General features: G+C 32.4%; 2 protein-coding genes across 20 annotated transcripts in view; one reads left to right on the top strand and one right to left on the bottom strand.

Annotated features, from left to right (window-relative positions):
- LOC145965091 (uncharacterized) overlaps positions 1-21,954 on the top strand; it is a 190,287-nt gene that overhangs the window by 143,276 nt on the left and 25,057 nt on the right. For 9 of the 19 annotated variants that reach the window (XM_083088398.1, XM_083088413.1, XM_083088416.1 and 6 more), the window contains 8 exons: positions 7,709-7,867; positions 10,172-10,310; positions 12,689-12,860; positions 13,917-14,060; positions 18,350-18,495; positions 20,350-20,403; positions 20,628-20,696; positions 21,445-21,534. In XM_083088398.1, the coding sequence (XP_082944524.1) occupies positions 7,709-7,867; positions 10,172-10,310; positions 12,689-12,860; positions 13,917-14,060; positions 18,350-18,495; positions 20,350-20,403; positions 20,628-20,696; positions 21,445-21,534 (973 nt within the window). Of the gene's footprint in view, positions 1-7,708; positions 7,869-10,171; positions 10,311-12,688; positions 12,861-13,916; positions 14,061-18,349; positions 18,496-20,349; positions 20,404-20,627; positions 20,697-21,444; positions 21,535-21,954 lie in introns of all 19 variants that reach the window. The other 10 variants (XM_083088407.1, XM_083088410.1, XM_083088400.1 and 7 more) reach the window with 9 other exon arrangements.
- Positions 993-6,155, bottom strand: LOC145965455 (uncharacterized). The gene is made up of 4 exons (XM_083089014.1): positions 4,687-6,155; positions 3,501-3,606; positions 2,077-2,285; positions 993-1,896 (listed from the first exon to the last, which is right to left on the bottom strand). Exons 1-4 carry the CDS (start codon positions 4,861-4,863, stop codon positions 1,249-1,251), a joined length of 1,140 nt encoding a protein of 379 aa, XP_082945140.1. The 5' UTR covers positions 4,864-6,155; the 3' UTR covers positions 993-1,248.

The following is a 21,954-nucleotide window of genomic DNA, read 5'->3' on the forward strand; positions in this document are numbered from 1 at the left end:
TCGAAATCTCGTGTAGAATACGCTGAAGAATTGCAGGAACCGTACAAAAGTCAATTAATAAAAAATGAAATATAAATTAGCCTCATAATAAAAAATTTCTCATGACTTAAAATTGTACATTTTATTTTAAATTTTTTATTTAACTTACAACGTTAATCGCTAAATATTTTAATGCTACAATAAGTTGAATTAAATAAGAATACAATGAGTTAAATGAAAATTATATATATATATAATTTTCATTCTTCTTATTAAGATGATTTTAAACATATGTATCGTCTCTGACTGACTTTTCCTCTATTTGATAAATCAAATTACTGGAATATAGATTTATTATGGCGACTCGCTTAATCTTGGTACGCATAGTAGCTATTTTTTTTTTAAATTCAATAACTTTGTCAAATAGAGAAAAAAGTCGCGGTTTTTTATGGCGTGAGACATTTATATTTTTCTCTTGCACAGCGATTATTAAAGGAAATTTGTAGAATTAATTAACGCCCTACGTGGATCGATACGTGGAGCGAAATCATCGATTGTGGGTGGAACTTCTAGTTGAACCGTAATTATGCGACTTGGAACTCTGGAGTCGTGCAATCAAAGTTATGTGAGCAATTACTCGTAAATGCATTAATAAGGCCGAAACTATTAAATTCGCTTACGCTTATCCTTTATTAGTGATTGCAACAAGCTTGTTACATATGGCACTAAAAATGGAGAATTTTAAAGTACTTACGAATAATGTACAAATATATCTATATAAAATTGTTCAAAAAAAAAAAACTTTTAAGAAGAGAATGTCAAGGGAAATTAGCATCCTACAGAACACAAAAAAAGGCATAAACTTAAATTGAAAACTACATAAATATGCGTATCATATTCTTTTTAAAATTAATATAACGGTATATTTCTAGTAGCTTATAATAAAATGGAATATTATAAAAAAATTTCGAGAATGTTAAAAATAATGAAAACGATATATTTTGATGCATAATTCGTTATCGTTTAAATTTACCATTTTTTAATATTACATATATTTTGTGACATTACATCAATATTTTTTTAAACTCACTCAAACATTCTACTTTATTCAAATTAAAAAAAATTATCAAACGCGTTTCATAATTTTAATTTTAAATTTTCTGACAAACTCATGTTTTTGTGGCAAAATATCTTTTCTGTTATGAAAAGCGTCTTTTAATTATACGCTTTCCACTTTGATACAATATGAGTGTGCTCGGGAAAAATCCCTTAAAATTTACCGCACTCATCGCCGACGTTTTTTATGGTAGCACCGCCGAACATTCTTACGGGTGTTCTGCTCCAAGAAATTAACATTAACGAATCACCTATGGGCGGGCTACCTCTGCCCAGCTGGCAGCGAACGTAAGACAATTTTACTAACTGTAGACCCAAGGGATCGTCCGATGGTTTTTTGGATAAACCGATTTCTCCGATCAAATCATCGACAAAAGCGATCGCCTGTCTACGGATCGGCAATGTCTCCTTTTTTCTTGTATCATTGGCAATATTTAATCGATACGATAATGGCGATACGGTTGAGGAATTCTGCCGAAGAATTCTCCGAGACCAATTAGGACTGAGCGCAAATCGCATCGAAACCAGTCTATCGAGTGCACGCGTCGCTCTGAAATTCGAATCACGCCTCGCCATTTTCATCTGGGTTGCCGCGAGGGGAACCATAGCCTGATCCGTAGTTTCATTGATTGATCGGAAGGCTCTTGGAGGGCCGTTGTCGAGAGAATTGAACGCTGAAGCCAGCAGAAGATTAAAACCCAAGACCGCACCCTCGATGCCCTCTTCTAGCCCTTTATCGAAGTCGGTATATTCTTGACCTAGGACGATATCGCCGCCTCCCGGGATCACGTGCTCGATCATCTGCAAAATAGTCTTCTGTTAACGATCTTATGGCATATCACATAGAGAATAATTTAGAAATAAAAAAGTTTTGCGAAGATTTGAGTAACCGAGACCTACATTTCATAATTTGAATTTAAATTATACGAAAATATTTTTATGCCAAAATCTGTAGGTATTTTAACAATGAGTACGATTTACCTCCTCAAGATGACCTTGCAACTCCAAATGTCCGTCAAGCCACAGGGCGTAACGACCGACCCGATTCTCCCAGCTTTGACATATGTGATACCAGCGGTGCTCTTGTATGCGAACCGACCTTCGAAATACCTCCACGCCGTCGATTTCCAGATGAATGCTTCTTCCGCGCGATGATATCCAAGATCGAATCAAACGTTCCTGCTCGTTCCCTTTGATGGCGAAAGAGGATTATATTTGCATATTGCCTTCTCGATCAAAATGCAACGAAACATATAAAGCCAGAATTTATGCATTAAGGAGTACATTCTAAATCTTTCTCGTTAATAATATGATTTTAAGACGATTTTTTATTTATGTTTATTATTCATAAATAACATGTTATCCTTTAATAAAATTGTTCAACCTTAGCAGCCTTTAATAATAGCTCTGCTCAATTTTCTGAAACTAGTTTTCCTCACATTTATAATTTTTAAATTGAAAAGCAATTTATATATCATTTAATTTTTTATGACATATTCTCAGAGATTGCTTATACAATAGTATACTATTATAGAAGGAGATCTTTATGGAATAATTACAAAATAATATTTTCCGCCAAGGTTGTGAGATAACTTTCTCGGCTCTCTCTGTTTCATCATAAATATTCAGTTATTCTGTTTATATCCGTTATCGGAAAGTAGTTAAATCTCGCAAGATTTTGTAATTCGAGCAATTCGCGTTTCACAAGAAAGAGGTTAATACATCTAATTCTTATACATAAAAGGATAATGCCGCGAGGCAAAGTGTCCATTAACATATTATTAAGTTGCAACGAAGTAACACATGCAATGCGCATAAGTGCGAGCACAGAAACGATTTTCCGTAAGCGAAGATACTTTTCTCGTTACGGCTTTCCGCGGGAAAATGACTCTTGTGCAACTATTCGTTGAATGCCGGAGTAGATAATAGCAGCCCCATGTAAGAAAACAGTTCTCATTACTGTCTCAAAGCGGTTAAAACAATTCCAAGATAGAAGTGGGAAGTAGTACTGCTAAGAACATTAGGCGTCTATTATCATTCGTTTGCAGATATTACATTTGTCTCGATGTAATTCCATATTCACATAACAATATGCGATATAACGCGTAATGTTACCTTCGATTTATTTATAGGTAAAATTGAGAAATAATTCTTATATTTTTTAATTTCTTGTGACATGTTTAAAGATTGCTTTTCTCATTATTAAATTATCAAACAGTGAGTCTATTTTCTTTTACAAAAAAAATGAATTGTCTCTGCATTTATTGTTTTGCGTAATAATTCTCTAGATGCATTATGCATATAAATTAGAAAAAACAACAAAATTCGTCCATTTATTGTAATGTATCAATTTAAAATTTCATTCACAAAAGAAATGTCAAATTAAGATTGATAATGATACTTACTCGAATATGAAAAGATCGAGTGTGGATATGTGAAATCTGTTGATTTTATCCAAAGACAGAATGTAAACTCGTGAATTTCCGGCACGGGTAATGCCCATCTGAGAAACTAAAAAGTGGGGATAATTAGCTAGCATATCATGTACTGCTTCACTATCTAATTAAAGCGACAAAGTGTTTTAGATTATTACTATTTTCCTTTATATCTGTAGTTTTTTTTTTTTTAATTTCTTAATCGATATAAAATTAAATCTTGAATAAAAATTTTCTAACATTCTCACAGTTTTTGAAAAAAATTTTATAAAAATTATTAGATATAATTTTATAAAAATTGTTAGATATTTTTTGTGAATTTTAAAATAAATCTGTTTAAATAAAATAATAATTCGAGAAAATTAATTAAAAAAATAATCAAAAAATCGAAAGAAAGAGTAAGAATTTATACTACTTTTTATTTTAAAACTCAGTCGAAGAGAATAAGCATAAAAGAAAACTTGAAACACATTGTACGTGTAGAAAGGACCTCATAATCATAATGTGTTTTAGAATGAACGATGAAAATTAAGCAATCAATGTGAAACCAATTTCTTTTACACGTGTTATGGAATAGCTCTCTTTTGCTCACGTAATCGATAGAAATCTCGCGATTTTCCATACTTGGTTGAAAAATATGTATCCGTTATATCCGACAACGTATCGATTTAGCATTATTTGCCCCCTATTTTTTGTCAGTGTACATTTAAATGCTGGATTATGGAATGTTTCACTGCGCAATCTATAACCAATTTACTCGGTTAATTGAGCATTTCAGCGAAATTAGGAGAATTTTTGCAGTGCTACTTTATAGTAGAAAATTTAAAAATCGTCACGTTATTGACTGCAAACTTAACAATACAATAATTTTATATTAATCAGTATTTATTTATTAATAAGTAAAAATGAGATCCGATATATATTTCTGATGTTGAAAATTATAGACATTTACTTCTGGATTACGGACAAATTATTCCATTTATTATTACATTTGTGTCTGAAATTTTTCAATTACTTAATTATTTTTATTTTCTCTTTCGTTATATAAACAATTTTAATTGCTGAATAATTCATCGCATTAAAAATGAGATTGCGTTTTACGCTCTTGATGCAATTAAACGAGGAACGTTGAAATTTCTCTCGAATTATTTCTCACCTGGATGTAACCCTTTTGCGTCAATTCGACGCTATGTATCGGGGTATTGAGGACATTCTTCTCGGCGTCGACAATTACAGGCGAGATGCCTGAAATCGTCGCAATAAGCGGGCCTAAAAGGACGGAGAACGAAAAAGAGAGAACACTAATTCTGAAGTTGATCGCGAATTTCTTCATTCTTATCTTATCATCGCTCTCGTTGCGTCCAACTACTATTTCTTTAATTGCTTCGCAGCAAAAGTTCGCCGTTTAGTTTTTACACAGTATTGCTTGGTCTTCTTTTCTTGGTCCGGATTTCTCTTCCTCTCTCCCTTTATCTCTCGCACTTGGCTGCAGCCTCTTATTTTAATCTTATTCCACGTCTATCTGATCGTACTCAACGAAAAGAGGATTGTCTTTCGCTGTTACATTTGCTCAACTTTTCTTACCAACTTTTCCTGCTAATATCCTTTTTTTTACACGCGACTCCTTCTTCCTCTCGTTTACCGGTCCCGTCAAACTGCAAGGAATTGTCTAGCATCTCCTCTCGTCTGCCAATCTATCTTGTACTCGCTGTATGGATTTTTCTTTTTTAGTTGCGAGGTCTTTTTGCTCTCGTCGCACAATTTCTTCGTAACTTATCTTTCGCTGATTGATAGTTTCCGTGATCGAGACAACGATACGTAGACCTTCCGTCATTCGCTCGTTATTAAATTTTTAGAGATTGAATTTTCTATACCTGCAACCGAAAGATAAAAAGATTTCGCTTGCTAGCGTGAGCGAGAAATTACAAACTTTTTGTGACGTATGCTTTTTTGACACTTGACATGTTTGTTGAAGAATATAAAGGTGCTTCGCTGTCGACTCTCTTCGCTCGATGTGTGATAGCTTTCATGACTGAAAGCACAAAATGCAGCAATAGTCTTCTCTCTGGTCTTCCTCTCCCATCCACGCAATCAAAAGCTTCGCTAGAACTCTGTTGGTTCTCGTTTAATGATCTCTATAATTAAAAAGACGCCAAGAGTGAAAAGACGGCCCTTCAACGGCTTATGGACTTCTCTTCACGTTTCACGTAGACGTGCAAAAGGCGAAAGGAAGAATATTTGTTTTTTTTCTCTCTTCACTCACATTCGACGTAAGATCGATGCCTGGAGAAGCAATTATTTTTTTTTTCACTTATTGAGTTGTGTGTTATTTACTATGAAAAGAGATGTACATGAATCAAGCCACCAAAGAGAAATTTCCCTTGGAAAGAAAAGTTTATTTCTCTTTTTTTTCGATTTTATTCTTGCGATCGATCTCTGTCGCTTCTCACTAATTAGAGCGCTCTAATTTCGATCCATTCTCTTCGGAACCGGTGGATCTACCTCTTTTTCTCCACTCTCTTCTTGACCGATTCGCCCGGCGAGTGAGGCGACCAGCCGAACTCCCGACAACGGTAAACAACGACTAAAGCGAAATCGATGTGAATCGGTCGAGTACGAGCGCGTGAGTACAGAGCGGAATCAGTCTCAGAAGAGGGAGGACCTTTCGTGACAGTCGCGGGTTAAGGCGGCCCATTTTAAGTCCACTGCGCACGGCATGCAATTTTTACCATTGATTGACCAAGAGATGACGAGATGGTCGAAATCGCCCACGCATGAATTATGGAAATAGATATGCCAGAAATTTACAATCATCTTATGCCAGATATATCAAGTATGCATTAAATCTTATCATTCATAAGTTTAATAATATTTATTAATACATTAAAGTTAATAATAAATTAAATAAATTAAATTAAATAAATGAAATATAATAAATTAAATTTAATAGTATTGTAATATTTACTATCATATTTTTCTTAATCAATTTCTGATACATGAAATAAAAAAAAATTCAATATGATGATAAATTAATGAAGCAGATATTGAAAAAGAATGCGATTAAATTTTTTGAAGATTATTTATTTGAAGTTTCTCAAAATATTTTAATTTAAAACTAGTATACATTCTTTGATTTTTGGGGAATTTAATACGTAGATTAAACCAACAATATAATCTCGTAAAAATGTCGATTTCAATGTATAATACGCGAGAAACAGTTTTGTTTTCTTAAATTATTATACAATTCAAATATATGACTTCTAATGTGCATTTTGAATGATCGATAGGGAAAGTTGATTTTCCATGGAAAGTTATTCAGACACAGAATAAGCGATATGATACGACGAATAACTTAAACATTCCATGTCGCAAGCAAGAGCGGAATTACAAACACGCTTTATTGAGCTTATCTGAACATCTCAGAGTGCATTTTCTTGAAAGTTAAGCCGGGAAGAATTCAAAATCTTGCACGCATTTAAAAGAAGGATATGCGTAAAAATACTTGCAAAAATAACTACAAATAGCTATTTTATAAATAGCTATTATAGTTAGCAAGCTGTAAATAATTTTTTTCTATTTAAAAATCTTAAAATTTTAAATACTTTTATTTAGTGATGAGAAAAAAGAAAGTTATTTGTGCAGTAACTTGAGATCACGACGAATTAAATCTGCCATTGATCAAGCTTGATAAAAGTTTATGTACGTCGGGAAATTGATACGTAACATATGTTAAAATGATCGTAAAAATGCCCGCACTGAAAATGGAAATTCTGGAAAGTTAACGTTAACGGTACCGAGTCTTGAAACCTGTTGCGACATCTAGTCTTGGAGAGATACTCGTATAACGAGAATTTACATGGATAAAAATCTACCTCGGCAATTCTCGAGATAGCAATCCCGAATAATCGTGATAGAAATTTCAATTGTCTGCAAAAAAATTTTACCATATCTGATGTCGAAATTTTCCAGAGATGACGAAATAAATAAGTAACTGAATAAAAGCATATCTTGCAATTCGAATCGAACGTATTGTTCAGAGATGATAGCTTCCGATTGCCACACAATTGCACGTCAAATTAAATTATCGCGATTGCCATCTTGAAAAGTGATATAAATGGTTCCCCGGCTTTCGGATTATCGGCACGTGAATCGCTCATCTTCTTCTTCTCTGCCCGCAGACGGCCAAGAATTCGACGTCCGGTAGCGGATATTACGTGGGCGGAAGCAGCACCCTGCCGCGCGGTGGATCGCTCCTAAGAGCGTACAGCCCAGCAGCATCGAGCGTCGTTGGAGGACCGAGCGCGACGCCGACACAGCCCAAGACTCTTACCACACCAGGTATACGAATGTCCACGTTCTCTTCCTCTTTCCTATTTCCATACAAACATGCACATTTCATCGCGTTGCGTACAGATGTGCAAACCGACTGTGCTCGCGATCAACGAATTTCATATCCTCGAGACCATCAATGAGCGGCCCAGTAATATTGTAAGAAACATTTCTTTTAAATTTTTGATATCAAATTTGTTGTCCTCTAAATCAAAGAATTGCTTACATTGTAATTAAATTAAATGACAAATCGATCAAGGATTTTTCTCGACAATTCGCAAACTCTTTTATGAAAATATATCGCAATTACATTTTATAATATTATAATCCCTTTCAAATTATTATATATAATATATATGTATACGAATAAGATAATTTAACTTGTGTGAAATGAATTCTTTTTTTTTCAAGTTACATATTTATAATGAATTAATCATACATATCTAATGTAATAATACTACATCTAATGTAGTAATAAATAAGATAAAGCTTTTAAAAATGCTTTTGGGCCGCTCATGATATCGATAAGAATTTATCGCTTCGCATTTTATGTACATTTCCTTCATGCTCGACTGATGTTCAATGTGATATAGAAATCATTAGAACATTCTTCTTCCGAAATCTACATGCGCTCGTCCTACATAACTTCGTATTCCCTTACATTAAGTTGACCAGAAACTTTAAGATTACAAAACAAATCTTTAAAATCTTTAAAAAGATCTTTAAAATTACAAAACAAAGCTGCTTTGCAAAATAAGATTTCAATATCGAATTTGATTCTGGTTAAAGTTTCATAAGAAATTAAAAGTTTACCGAAAGAATTGTATTTGACTCATATACGAAAATAGATTTTAATATTCTGGTTGTCTTAATGGAGTTAATATGCTTAAATACCCAATTCTAATAAGCTTTATACAACATACAAAGAAAAATAAAGTCCCTTTATCGTTTTGCCTCTAAAAATTGGTCGAATCCACTGAGCAATTATGAGAGAACAATTATTTATTTTATATTATTTATTTATTGTAAATATTCATAACGTAAACATCTATATAGAATACATAGAAAGATGGAAGGATGTTTTAACGAATTAATAATTGTACAAAATGAATCAAATTTATAAGTTTGAATTTAACTTTGAAAATTGATTTAATTTATTTTAATATAATTTTAATATAATTTGAAAATTGTTTAATATTTATTGTATAATATCAACTATTTGAATTCGAATAATTATTCATAAATTTTTTAAAAAACCTACATCATGTTAGAATTACATTCTGAAAACATTATTTTTGTGGTACGATTGAGTGGCAAAGAACGATCGATGAGCAAAGTAGTGAAATGATTATTTTTAATTTAATAATTTTCTCCCTGAAACCTTCTGACTCGACCAATTTTTTTCATCGCATACCCCATGCTTTAAGCTTAACGCGCACAGACGCACGTACCCGCGATCGCTTTCCATTTCTTCCGATCGACGGTTGCAAGGTCGTTTCGATTCTTGATTATTCAACATCTGAAATCGTTACGACCATCGACGTTGACCAAACGCTCTATTCGGGATGACTCAAAAACATTTAAGCTGTATGCTGGTCCAAGGGAAAGGATGGCCTCATTCGCCACGAACGTTCTCCTTGTTGTCGAGAGAAACGTTTTACTTGAACAGATACTAAGACGCCGAAAAGGACAGATTCAGGACGCGTGAATAGCTGATCGTGGACCAATTACAATTAATCATCGACTGGTATGACGAGGCGAATCTATCTTTTGCAGAATAAAACGTTGCTGTGTCAGCCTGATGAATCGATTTTATTAGACGAAAACAAAGAAGACATTTCTCTTGACGCTTTGCGACTATTGTAATAACGTGTGATCGAGAAGTGCATATATAAAAGTCGACAAGCTGTCGCATCTAAATTTCGACGACATTCGTGATCATTACGCGTTCATTACAAAATCACTGTAAAAATGTGAGTGTGATTGTCATCTAAAGTCATCTTTAATAGACGATTATTAATTTCATCACCCGATCTTTTGTTCCGCCTGATAATCGCAGCTCAGGAAATACGATTCTTACATGTATTCGGAATTATCAGATATATATTTATATGGGCACTGTGTAAATTTGAACGAAGTTACTTCTTTTCGCACGAGAAATTGGCGAAAAGACATCGATAACGACCGCGCGGATCGAGATCCCCTCTTGTTCACTTCTGCATGTGCACTGAACGTCGAACGGCTTAGCGAGGTGGCAGAGAGATACGTGCATCGGAGCACCTGGGTACATTGGTTTTTTGTTTGGTTTTTTGGATGGTTGGATAGGTGGTGGCGGGGTGCCGCCGGCCAAGCCGCTTCGCAGCTACCAGTGTGGTAAGAGTCCCCTTGGAAGCCTCGGGGGCTCGGCGCGCTTCTCTAGAGACAGCTCGGTCTCCCTCTATAGTATACCAGGTCAGTAGTATCCTTAAACATTCGTCAGACACAGCTCGATCCTTCCGCAACGGGACGACGATCGATAATACTCTTATCTCGCGTGCTTTGTTGAAATCGATCTAACTTTGCTGTAAAATTATTTCAAAATTTATAATATTTTTTTTTATCTAGAATTATAGATTATCAAATAAGCTGTTTATTACTAACATTATTAACGACATGCGAAGTAACAATTACATGCAGCTTACACTAATGATCATAAAAAAATTACCTGTGATAATAATAAAAAAAATGGCTTGTCCCAAACGAACAATACATTTTTCTCTTCTGGTCGCAAACAGTAGATTGGACGAAACATCGTTAACAATTCATAAGGGAAATATCGAACCGAACTGAAATGTTATAACCTACTGACGATGGAGCAACGGATACGTATCGAAAAACACGTACACGCGATCAAATCACGTAGCCGTATACACACACTTGCGTTTGATACAATTTCCGGTTAAGGACTTTTATCGTGATACAATTTGTTCCGAAACGGATACGCGCTGTAGACAGTGTGCCTTGTAAATTTTGAAACGGTGCAATCACCGAACAGAACTGTGTCCGAAGCGAAATAGAACCCAATTGAAACACAAAATACACTTCTGTTTTATTTGTGAACAATATGGAGATAATTATTTATCGTTGCTTCCATCGCGGTTAAAAATTCAAATGATAGATAAACCTTTGTCAGTTTTATGCACAGATTATTTTGACGCTTCGGTTAATCTTTCTTCGCTTGTTTTTTTTTTTCAAAACCTTGTATATATTTCATAAAAATAAATTATTTGATAGAAGCTATATGAGTGGAAATACTAAAAATTTATAATAAAAATATTTTAATATAACATGACAGAAACAATGCGCATTCGTAATAAGGACACGTTTCAGCACAAGAGTGATTTTGGTTGCTCGGAATGCAATAACCGCAGGAAAACCATGAAATTGGCAGTTGCGATTAGCCGGATCGAGCCAAGTTTTAATTAAACGACCTCGAGACCGAGATAGTGTTGGGAATAGATGGGAATGGATAGATTGAATCGAAACGTTTTGAATTTACACCGGTGAACTTTGAATGCTGTTGACATATTGCGCAAAGAAGAAGAAGATTGAAATTTCATTGGGTGTTGTCCCCGAAATTGAACCCTGAAATAACCGACTTTGCAACGCAAATTTTTTATTATTTTAATGTTTTATTAATTACACGCAATCACACAAAATTAACTAGTATACTACAAAGCAATGCTTATCATACATAATATTATATTAATTTTCGATATATTAATTTTTCAATTCTTATTTGCGATTAACACTTTTGGAATTCTACAATAATTGTATTTAAAATTGAGATATCTTCATACATTTTGAAATATTCTCGAAATCGTAATATATGTATATATATTGCATTTTTAATTTTATTTTAAAATTCCTCTACCTCCTACTAGTGTTTTTTTCAAAGACATTTATTTTCAATATACGAATGCATTTATAAGAAATTCTATTCGTGTTATGAATTAATATTCTAAGCAATCTCATGCTTTTAATGACACATAAAATGCGTGTTGGAATTACAAAGTTATAGTAAAACTCGCAAACTAATATTCCCAACACTAAGAGAGCTAAGCTCTTCAAAAACCTCTTGCGTATGTCGCCTGCCTTCTAGAATGCTATGTGATATCATAATGTACGAAAAGCAGCATCCTTTCATCTCATTTTTCATCCGCTCTCGCTGTCACTCGAGAGTCGTAGATTGTGTACCCTTCCATAAAAAGCACGATCATGAAAAATCTTTCTTCTTCATCCTCCATCACGATGACTGATAAACGACATTTCTTCATTGATACGGTCCGTTGATCGTAATTTCATTTGCACATTCGCGCATCACGGAATTCGACGGAGGTATCGAGCCACAAACAGATAACAATGATGATGATTCATTTGAAAAAAAAAATCGCACAAGATATTTTGCATAGAATAAATGAAACATTTTAATATCGTGCAATTAATTCTGTATAATCAGCACATTAAATAAATTATTGATTTTATTCACTTATTTATTTATCATTCATTAACTTTTATCATTTATTACAAGCTCTATATACATATATATTTTTTTAATTTAATAGTATGCATATATATATGTATGCGTATAATATTATTTAAGATTTTATATTTTATTATTAGCACATATTTCATATATTTAATTATTATTATTGTAAATTCCGCTAAATATAAAATTTATTTTTTTTTTCAAATAAACTAACAATATAACAGGATAATGTAAGAAAAGTGAATTTTAATGGACATCCTTGGCTCCGACTAACACACATTACTGATTTAAATCTTCTCAGATCGACTACACGGGGAAAGTGGATACATGAGCAGCCCTGAGCGCGGTGGTGGTGTCGGTTCCGGAAGCGGAAGATATCCACCCGGGCCTTACAGCGCCAGTAGCAGTTACGAAGATCCGTATTATTCGCAATACTCGGGCACCGTTACTCCCGTTATCGACGAAGAAGCCAGGTAACCGGAGTTTTGCGCACTTCCGTAATAATTAACCGCGATTGCACTCGATAGTTCATAATAATTAAAGAGACACGTCATGCTATAATTAACGAAATTTACATACTTGAGTACCTCAGATTTCCTGTTTTCTTTTACCGATTTTTGTTCAAAATCAATCTAAAATTTATTTTCATAAAAATGATATGAATTTTTATATGATTTAAAATCTAGTTTAATGAACTTGAAAAAAGTACGAGTGGATAAAAAGACTTTAGTCTTTATTCAATTGTAAACTAATTTATTTTAACAAGATTGAGAATTTGTTATTGGAATTTGGCCGTTACATAGATTATTAAAGATTTAATTGATAAATGTATAAATAAAGAGAAGTAGAGGAAATCTAGGCTGCTGTATGTGAATAATAGAATATAATTTCCACAGGGAAAAAGTAGCAGAATTTATATAACCAATAACGAAAGAAAGTATTGGCTATTTCATCACGATGAAACTCACTTCATTCGCTTTATTGGCATACATATTTTATTTATGTGGAATATAGTTTATCATATGCCCATATATATTGGAACCGATTGAGTTTATTAAAAACTGTAAATAGTTACGATATTATTGATGCAGTAGCAGATTTAATATAGATAACGGATGTTTTTGTTCCGGGAAATTATTAATCGAGAAATAAACACGAAGTAATTTGTTAGATGTACATAATAACGTCCTTAATAAGAACTCCGATAGTACATCCAGTTCGCGTACATTTAGTCTGTCGAGAGATTTTCCATAAAGTCAGGAACGCGCGCTCTCCGGGTGAATAAACTCCACTCACCTGGAAACCAACCCTGCCCACCTCTCTTCCCTTCCGCCTGACGACGACCCCCTATGTCGGCGAAACATCGTCGTCTCTGTTTCCAGCATCCCGTTCCACCCTGGACGAGAGTTCCAACCTTCTTCTTTCCTATTCCATGCTCCCCTTTTCTCCCATTACTGGTCCCCGCACCTCGGCTCCTCCACTTGAATGTCTGATAGCGCGGATGTGTATGTCTGTTGTGGGTGGTGCAGCGATACGGAGCTGTTGGAGGAATCGTACAGTCTTTACGGCGTGAAACCACCGGGGCGTCCGCCGTCTGGTCCCCCGCGGTCCCCGTTCCCTACGGGGGCGGCACCCCCCCTGCCACCCGCCGGACAGGCCTACGACGCTACTCGGTACTGCACCCACGTGTCGCATACACACACAACTCGTGTCTCGCCTGCGTGTTTGTCTTGCGTAGAGCGTCTGCCTGCCTGTGAAAAAAAAATAAATGAGAAGAAAAAGAATAAAGCGAAAAAGAAAAAAAAAGAAAGGGAAAATATATAAAAACCGACCGTCACGCGAATGGTCGGCTGGTTGTCTAGCTGGATGCTTATGAATGAATACACGGGTTGCACGAGTGTCGTTTCGAGCGTGCTTCCCCCTAAAAGCAGGACAGTGGCGAATCCAGGATTCCTTCATTATCTCTCCTAATTGTGATTGTATGTTTTAAAATACATAATTAACGATGATTTTATTACGATACATTTTTCTAACACGTAGATATTACTTAGAAACTTTCCATGAAACTAATCGATTCAAATAATTATTTAAAATAATTCATATAATTATTTTAAAATTTATTTTCACTTTATTTGAGGAGGGAGGAAAGAACCTGGATTCCTCACTAAAACGGAGGTGGATACGTTTAATGCTATTATCTTGGGATGCATGATGAAAAATGTCAGATGTGAAAGAAATTAAAATAAATTTTTTTCATGTTTGATTAATCACAGATTAGATATGTATTAATTTTCAGCTATTATTATTATTATTAGGTAAACTTTAAATTTTGTGAAATGTAAAACGTTATGATAACGTTGATATGATTAAAATCATTTTTTTCTAAATTCTGTAACTTTGAGAAAATTTTTTATACGAAAGTATATAAACTCTATCGTATTAAATTCAACAAAATTTTTTAATTCTGTTAACGGAGAAATATTTCTTTATTATAACATGAATATTATTCATAAATATAGAATTATCAATTGTACTTTTTGTTCATTTTATGAGAAATAACATGATCCAATTAGTAACAGATTCGTTTATATTGAAGAAAACGATCGATGAAATTTTTTCCTGTTATTCATTATTTCATAGTAAATGGAATACTTCCAGTTATTTAATTGCTATTCGAAGCCTGGATATTGAACTGTAATATTGATCAGTATCAATCGCTATATTTATTTATAAGAAACGATAGCGTCACCCGAATCATTCTTTTTTTTTCTTTTATCTTTTCATACCATCACTTTTCATACATGTCCATTTTATGCTGATATTTTATGGCGATGAAGTCACATTTGTCAAATAATTACTTAAATAATAAAAAATTTCTGAAATTCTCGAAAAATTTTTTTAGAAATTTGCTATTTCAAGATTAGTACGATCATCGAAATATAGCGTTCACATTCGTAAAATGTCTGCTTGACCGATCGAATTTGAACGAACCAACAATTTCTGTCCGTGAAACTTTAATAATTTATCAAGTTTATGATATTTTTTTATAGGAATTTTATTTCGAGTTTATACATTGAGAAATACATGTATTCACTTCCGCTGCTATCCCCATTCCCATGCAAAGCATGGGGAATATTATCCATAAAGAATTGTCTGCAAGTGCATGTTGTAGATTACATCGAATACCTTAACTGAGTGATCGCGCAAGAAAGAGATGTTAGAATATCAATTTTGTCGAGTTACTTCCGTTCGCGTGAGGCAAATGGCTCTATTAATAGTGACTTGAACGAATTTATTTCTGAGAAGTGGAAGCAAACAAACAAAATTTGTTATTATTGATATCTATAAATCATTTCAACTAAACAACAATTTGCGTAAATTATAATATAACATAGCTCAATTATTTAATTAAAATAATTAACAACAGTTATTTTGAAAATGCATGCAGTAAACTTTATATACTAGATAATCGATATAATTTTATATAAATGCTAAATTAAATACTGAAAAATCCATGTTCCATATTATTATTAGCTGAGATATACAGTCATGATTATTTTTCAATATATTTACAAGTTTTTCCTAAAAAATAAATTTTTTAGATTTATGCTTCCGTTTTTCAAATACAAATATATCGTTTGTATAATACTTATAAAATTACAAAATTTTATTTAAAATTTTTATGTTTTGCATATTGATCTATACAATATGTCATAAATGATACAATTGTATTTTTATAAAAATTAATAATACATCAGAAAAGAAGCGAAGCTGAAACATTTTCTCTTGTTCATTGTGAAATTTAGTTTTTACATGGTATTGCATAAACGATATAACATATACAGTATACAATGTGTCATGGATAATATGGGAATTGTAAAATACAGATTTAGTTTTTAATTAATTTTTCAAAAACAAGATTTATACCTAGCCAGATTTTTGCTTTAATTAAAAAGAGAGCTATTTAAAGCTATTGTGTTTGTAGTTTGTAATTTAATACTTGTATTCTAGGCGAAAAAATATAAATCAATAATAATATAAATAAATAAGACAAACAATATTTTATTTTTCTCATTTTCTTAACAAGTATCTTAATTCTTAATTATTAAAATTACAGTGTTATATTCAAAAATATTATGATTAGTGGATGCTATATACATGTCATGTGTCCTACTTATATTATCCATATTTTCCAGAACATTCTACATATTTTACTGTTGCAAAGTAATATCAATTATGTTCTTTATTGCTCAGAAACAAGATGTGTGTCTATTATATGCCATATGTGTGTAAATATGCCATAATTAATTGTGACTCAAAAATTGTATATGACACGTATAGAAATAACTTACAATTCTCGGTGGAATGCAGCATGCCGACTAGCGATCGTAGAGAAGAATGCATTGATCATATACAGGGTGTTTTGCACGTACCACAGAAAAAACGGATATACACAACCACGTATCATAAAATTATTAACATGCCTCCAAGTAAAATTAATGAATAATGTAACGAATTTACAAAATTTTTTACTATAATTCACCCTACAATGATGTACATGATCAATAATCTATCTTTGTTGTCTCCTTAATACCATTCCACAACAATCCATGTGCAAAAATTAATGTATTAGCGATATATCATTATATTTTGTTTTATATGTAATTATTAATTTTATATAAAATCCTATTACTTTCTTTTATTTTTGTTTGTTTTTGTTATAAAGTAATTAAATGTTTATACAAATCATTATTACTTAAAATGGTATTAAATGACTATAATTTTAATGAAAGAAATATATTTTTAACACATCAGTAATAAAAAAATTTGTTTGTATATTAAAATCATTATATAATTATTTTCACTTAAAATCCACATTTGTGATAAATCTCTATTAGCCATAAGGATGTTCGGAAGCTGTCATGAACATTCTCGCATGAGAACTTTGTAGAGGGAATTAATATTCTATGATGGAACGAAGTACATATCGGAAAACTGAAATGGATTCTCTCGTCGGTCACACAAACTCTCTCGCACAACTTTACAAAAGTTACACCAAGTTCCGAAATTGACCGCCATGAGAATCACGTAAACGATATGATCCGTCGTGCATCACATATATCACCCTGTATATCATTTTATGTACTGTCACTGTGACGTAGATTAGGCACTGCTGTCACTTGTCATGCAAAGCGATAGATGCACGTGATTAGCATCGTATAACATAACTCATATCCGATTTCACCGACAAGAAATATACATTAGAAATGGAATTTTTAGATATGTCATTGTATAAAGAAAAGAATTTCTTGCATGGGAAAAAATTTCAGATGCTTTCAGTGAAAACGGATATGTGTAAAAATATTATTATTTTTTATTATTATTTACATTGTAACAAAGTCTCTCGATCTCTTGCTTTAAAAGTCAGACTTTTACTAGAATATAAAAAAATAATACTGAAAAAAATACGTAATATAAAAGTACGTAGATATTAATATCTTTTAATTAATGTACCGCATTTTGCCTTTTATTCGCTATAACATCATTCATCATCATTTTATATGATATTATTAGTTTATTATTATTTTTTTTATAATATTAATATTGTAATAATATGAATCATAGTTTAAAGATAAAATATCATTTGATATCGAAATTAATAGAAATAATTTCAATTAATTGATTAAAATATTCATTAATTAATTAACGTAATAAAAATGAAATAGCTAATTCATTTTATTATATTCAATAGATCTAATGGACATTTATTGTATTTTGTGGCGCATGAAATTTTGTCCAAAGAGATAATGATAGATAACATTTGTCGAAAGTTATAATTTTTGCAGTATTCATCATCACATTACCCATCGAGAATAAAGTCGAAATTCTCCATTTTTGAAACGGTAGATGTTACTGAAATTAACAATATCATAACATTTTAATCGAGAATTATCTGTCGTAGGATAAGAGTGGAGCACATGGAAAGACAGTTGGCCAATCTAACCGGGCTCGTGCAGAAAGCTCTGACACATGCTCCGCATACCAGCCCTTCGCCACGAGAATACTTGCAAGTCCCGCCAGGACGAGATCCTTACGCGAGAGCCGCAGGTACGCATCTCGTAAAAATCGTAGCTTTACTTTTTCTCTAGGTTTTTTCTGTTCTGTTTTCATCTAACATGCCATAGCATCTTTCTCTTTAGTTCTCGATAACATATCATCGCGAAAGAATATGAATTTGTCTCTAAATCAAAATGGAATGATTTATTTCGTTTTGTTAAACTTATCCGATTCAACGTGATTTTCTTTCGGGAAATAAATTACAATTTTATTTTTCTCAATATTAGAAATTTGCAAAGTTAACATTTGGTTATCTCTTAAATGTTGCATTAAAGAATTCTTGGTCAGAAAAAAATTCATATATCATTCATTAAATATATTCTAACGAAAGAAAATTTAATTCTTTGCAAAGAGAAAAATCAATATTTTCACTAGATTAATCACGTTTTATTCTAGATAAATTTAATAAAAGACTATAAATAAAATCATTCTACTTTCTTTTGAGACAAGTCATATAGATGCCATCATAATTTAATCTTGGGAAATTTTTATCTTAATTAAGACGATCGATTTTAGCGATGTCATTTAGTTTCTTCATTTTAGTGCTCATTTTATAAAAGAGTTAGCGCATTCACTTAATTCACTAAGATAGTTTCAGCTAAGAAGCATATGAGAGACTGCTACACAGCTTACATATAAAGTAGTCTCCACTAATATTCATCTGTCCGTTTCATCCGTGCCTGTTCATCTATCCACTTCATCATCTTTCGACTACTCTCAGACATCTTAAAACGGTTTTTAATAACATCATCATATCGTAAACGCATCATTAGATCATTAGATCATTAGAAGACGAGGCGGCTACGCTAATCTTTTAATATATATATATCTTTTAATAGAATTAATAATTAATAATTATAATTTCTTCTTTGACATAATTTAGATTATCGCAGATAAGAAATTCAAAATGAATGTAAATGTTAAAATAATAATTTTGATAATAAAATTCAATATTATTAAAATTTTACAATTATAATTATGGATACAAAAGAAAGTAAAACACAAATACTAGGTGTAAAAAATTATAAAGTATATGAAGAATGCATCAGCATAAGAAAGATTGACAAGAATTTTTGGCATTTCCATCATTTTATATTTCCAATTTTGAATGATTTGTAATAATAATAACGATCGTGGTCGCCTTCTGGATAAGTCGCAATTCACTGAAACGACACAATTTTAGATATAAACTTGCATACGTATACATACATATGTGTGTTGCATACATACATGCAGATATACATACATATATATTTGGAAGAATTTATGCCGTGAATTACGCGCCAGCAACAATATGCCAATATTATTATTCATACCTAGCATGTTTCGAAACAAAAGCTTGAAGCTAGTGAATATTTGGACGTATTATTTGGATATATATATTTCGAATATGCGTTGATATCAATAATATCGTTTCGTTAGTATAATGAAACAAGCAAAAAGTAGCAAACTGCATTAATACACACAGATAAAATTTTAAGTGAATAATTGATTGAAAAAATATATTAATCTATAACATTTATTTATTTTATTGATTAATATCAATATTAAAGATAATTCAAGCAATATTATAATCATACAGTTGAGGAGTTTAATAAGCAGTGTAGAAAGAATCTGAAGGAAATTAATTTGAATCGATAAATGATTGTATATAATTAATCTTGTTAAATCCATAAGCTTTTTCTCGGCTTTTATATTTGCATGTTTGAAAATTGTCGCGTGTAACAAGTTGATTACAATTGAACGGTATATTGTTGCTCGTGGCGATACAGTCTCACGGACTGAACTCTCCTAAACTACCCTGCTGTACAACTGCTTTGTTATTCCGACTAACGCACACACCAGGCGCCGGGGACGAGTTCGACAAACATTCTAGCTCCAGCTCTGCCTCACTGCCAGGTGTGTCTCTCATCTTCTTTTATCTTCTATTCACCTCCGAATCATTGTATTAACCGCTCTATTTATATTTATATATATACATATATATTATAATATTTTTATCTTATATATTTATATATATTCATATATTTATGAATATTATTATTATTATTATTATTATGTTTAACGTTATACCTCTACCTTTTTATTGACGTCAATAAAACGCGTGTCCTTTAAAATTCAAGTGTCTCAACCTGCCGTTACAGATGACTCGTACTTAAGGACTGACGTTAAACCGCCAAAATTAGGCAAAGGTGCGCTTCAAAATATGTTTCCTTTATGCACACACACTTGCTCTCGCAAATGCATTGCCGCTTCTCATCTCTCGCGTTACCATCGTTATACGTCTCGCACATTCGTGCCTTTTTATTTTGTCCCCGCTTTTTTATTTTTTTGATTATATGTATAATTTTACGGTAATTTTTCTAAAAAAGTTTAATAGCACCAATAATTTTAAATTTTTATTAAATCTGTAGTCACATTCGCGAACTTTTTTTTTCACTTTTTGAAGTCGTCTTTTACTATTCAAATTGCGCGATTATTTTTTACTTCTTTTTTCCATGGAAATATAAAATATCGTCTTTTAAAAGTATTAATATATTTAATTTTATATTCCTTGCATTCATCTATGATTTTCGTTTGCACGATGCATAGATCGAAATCTTTACATTTTCATAATCGGTTTATCCGCTACCGGCTTTAGGGATGATCAACAGAGAAAACAGCTGTTTAGAAATAGAGATGACTTTGCAAGTGCAATGTTTAAAATATTTGTAAATTAGTTTAAATTTTCGAAATAACAGAATTTATAAAGATATCAAAAGGAGCATAATCCCAAGTTGAGCCTCTAGCTTAATTAATATTCATCTCTCTGGTAAATAGAACTTCTTCGATTATGCGAAAGCATCCGTACAGCCGGCGCTAATTCCATTCGGTACACGCTTTTTTTACGCTTAACGCACATATACCACGCAGAAATATGCTGATCAACATCTATTCCAGACAAGTCGGTGTCGTTTGAAAAGTCAGTGTCCTTCAGTGACGAGCCACCAGACATGAACTCCCCCAAACAACACTCCCCGCAACATGCAGGTAACGGCTAGCGCACGTCACGTATAAACGAGCAAAAATGTATGCTAATTGTAAGCATGCTGTCAGAATATCGAATCACACGTTGTTAGATCGCCTATCAAGAAAGTGGTAAACGTTTGCCTGAGCGCTAGCGTAATAACCGAAAGCAAAATCCAAAAGTTGTCATTTAATGTCAGATAAATGTCAGATACACCGTACAATTCTAATATTTCTTTTTTAATTATCTAGGTCTTACCGAAACAATAAAAACTGCATAATAGCTTAGAAATGATACTCGAGATATAATTGGTTGTTTTGCAATGAGCAGAAATTGTATGCAAATTTGTCACAATCGAAGAATATATATCTTTGAGTTTGATTTCGAGTGTAGTTTCGAAAGACCTATAATTAATTGATCTGAATTGATTGAAACTGTGTTTC

This window comes from Camponotus vicinus, unplaced genomic scaffold, assembly GCF_025532165.1.
Source record: "Camponotus vicinus isolate PSW18456_S1 unplaced genomic scaffold, iyCamVici1.0 SCAF_14, whole genome shotgun sequence".
Lineage (NCBI taxonomy): Eukaryota > Metazoa > Arthropoda > Insecta > Hymenoptera > Formicidae > Camponotus > Camponotus vicinus.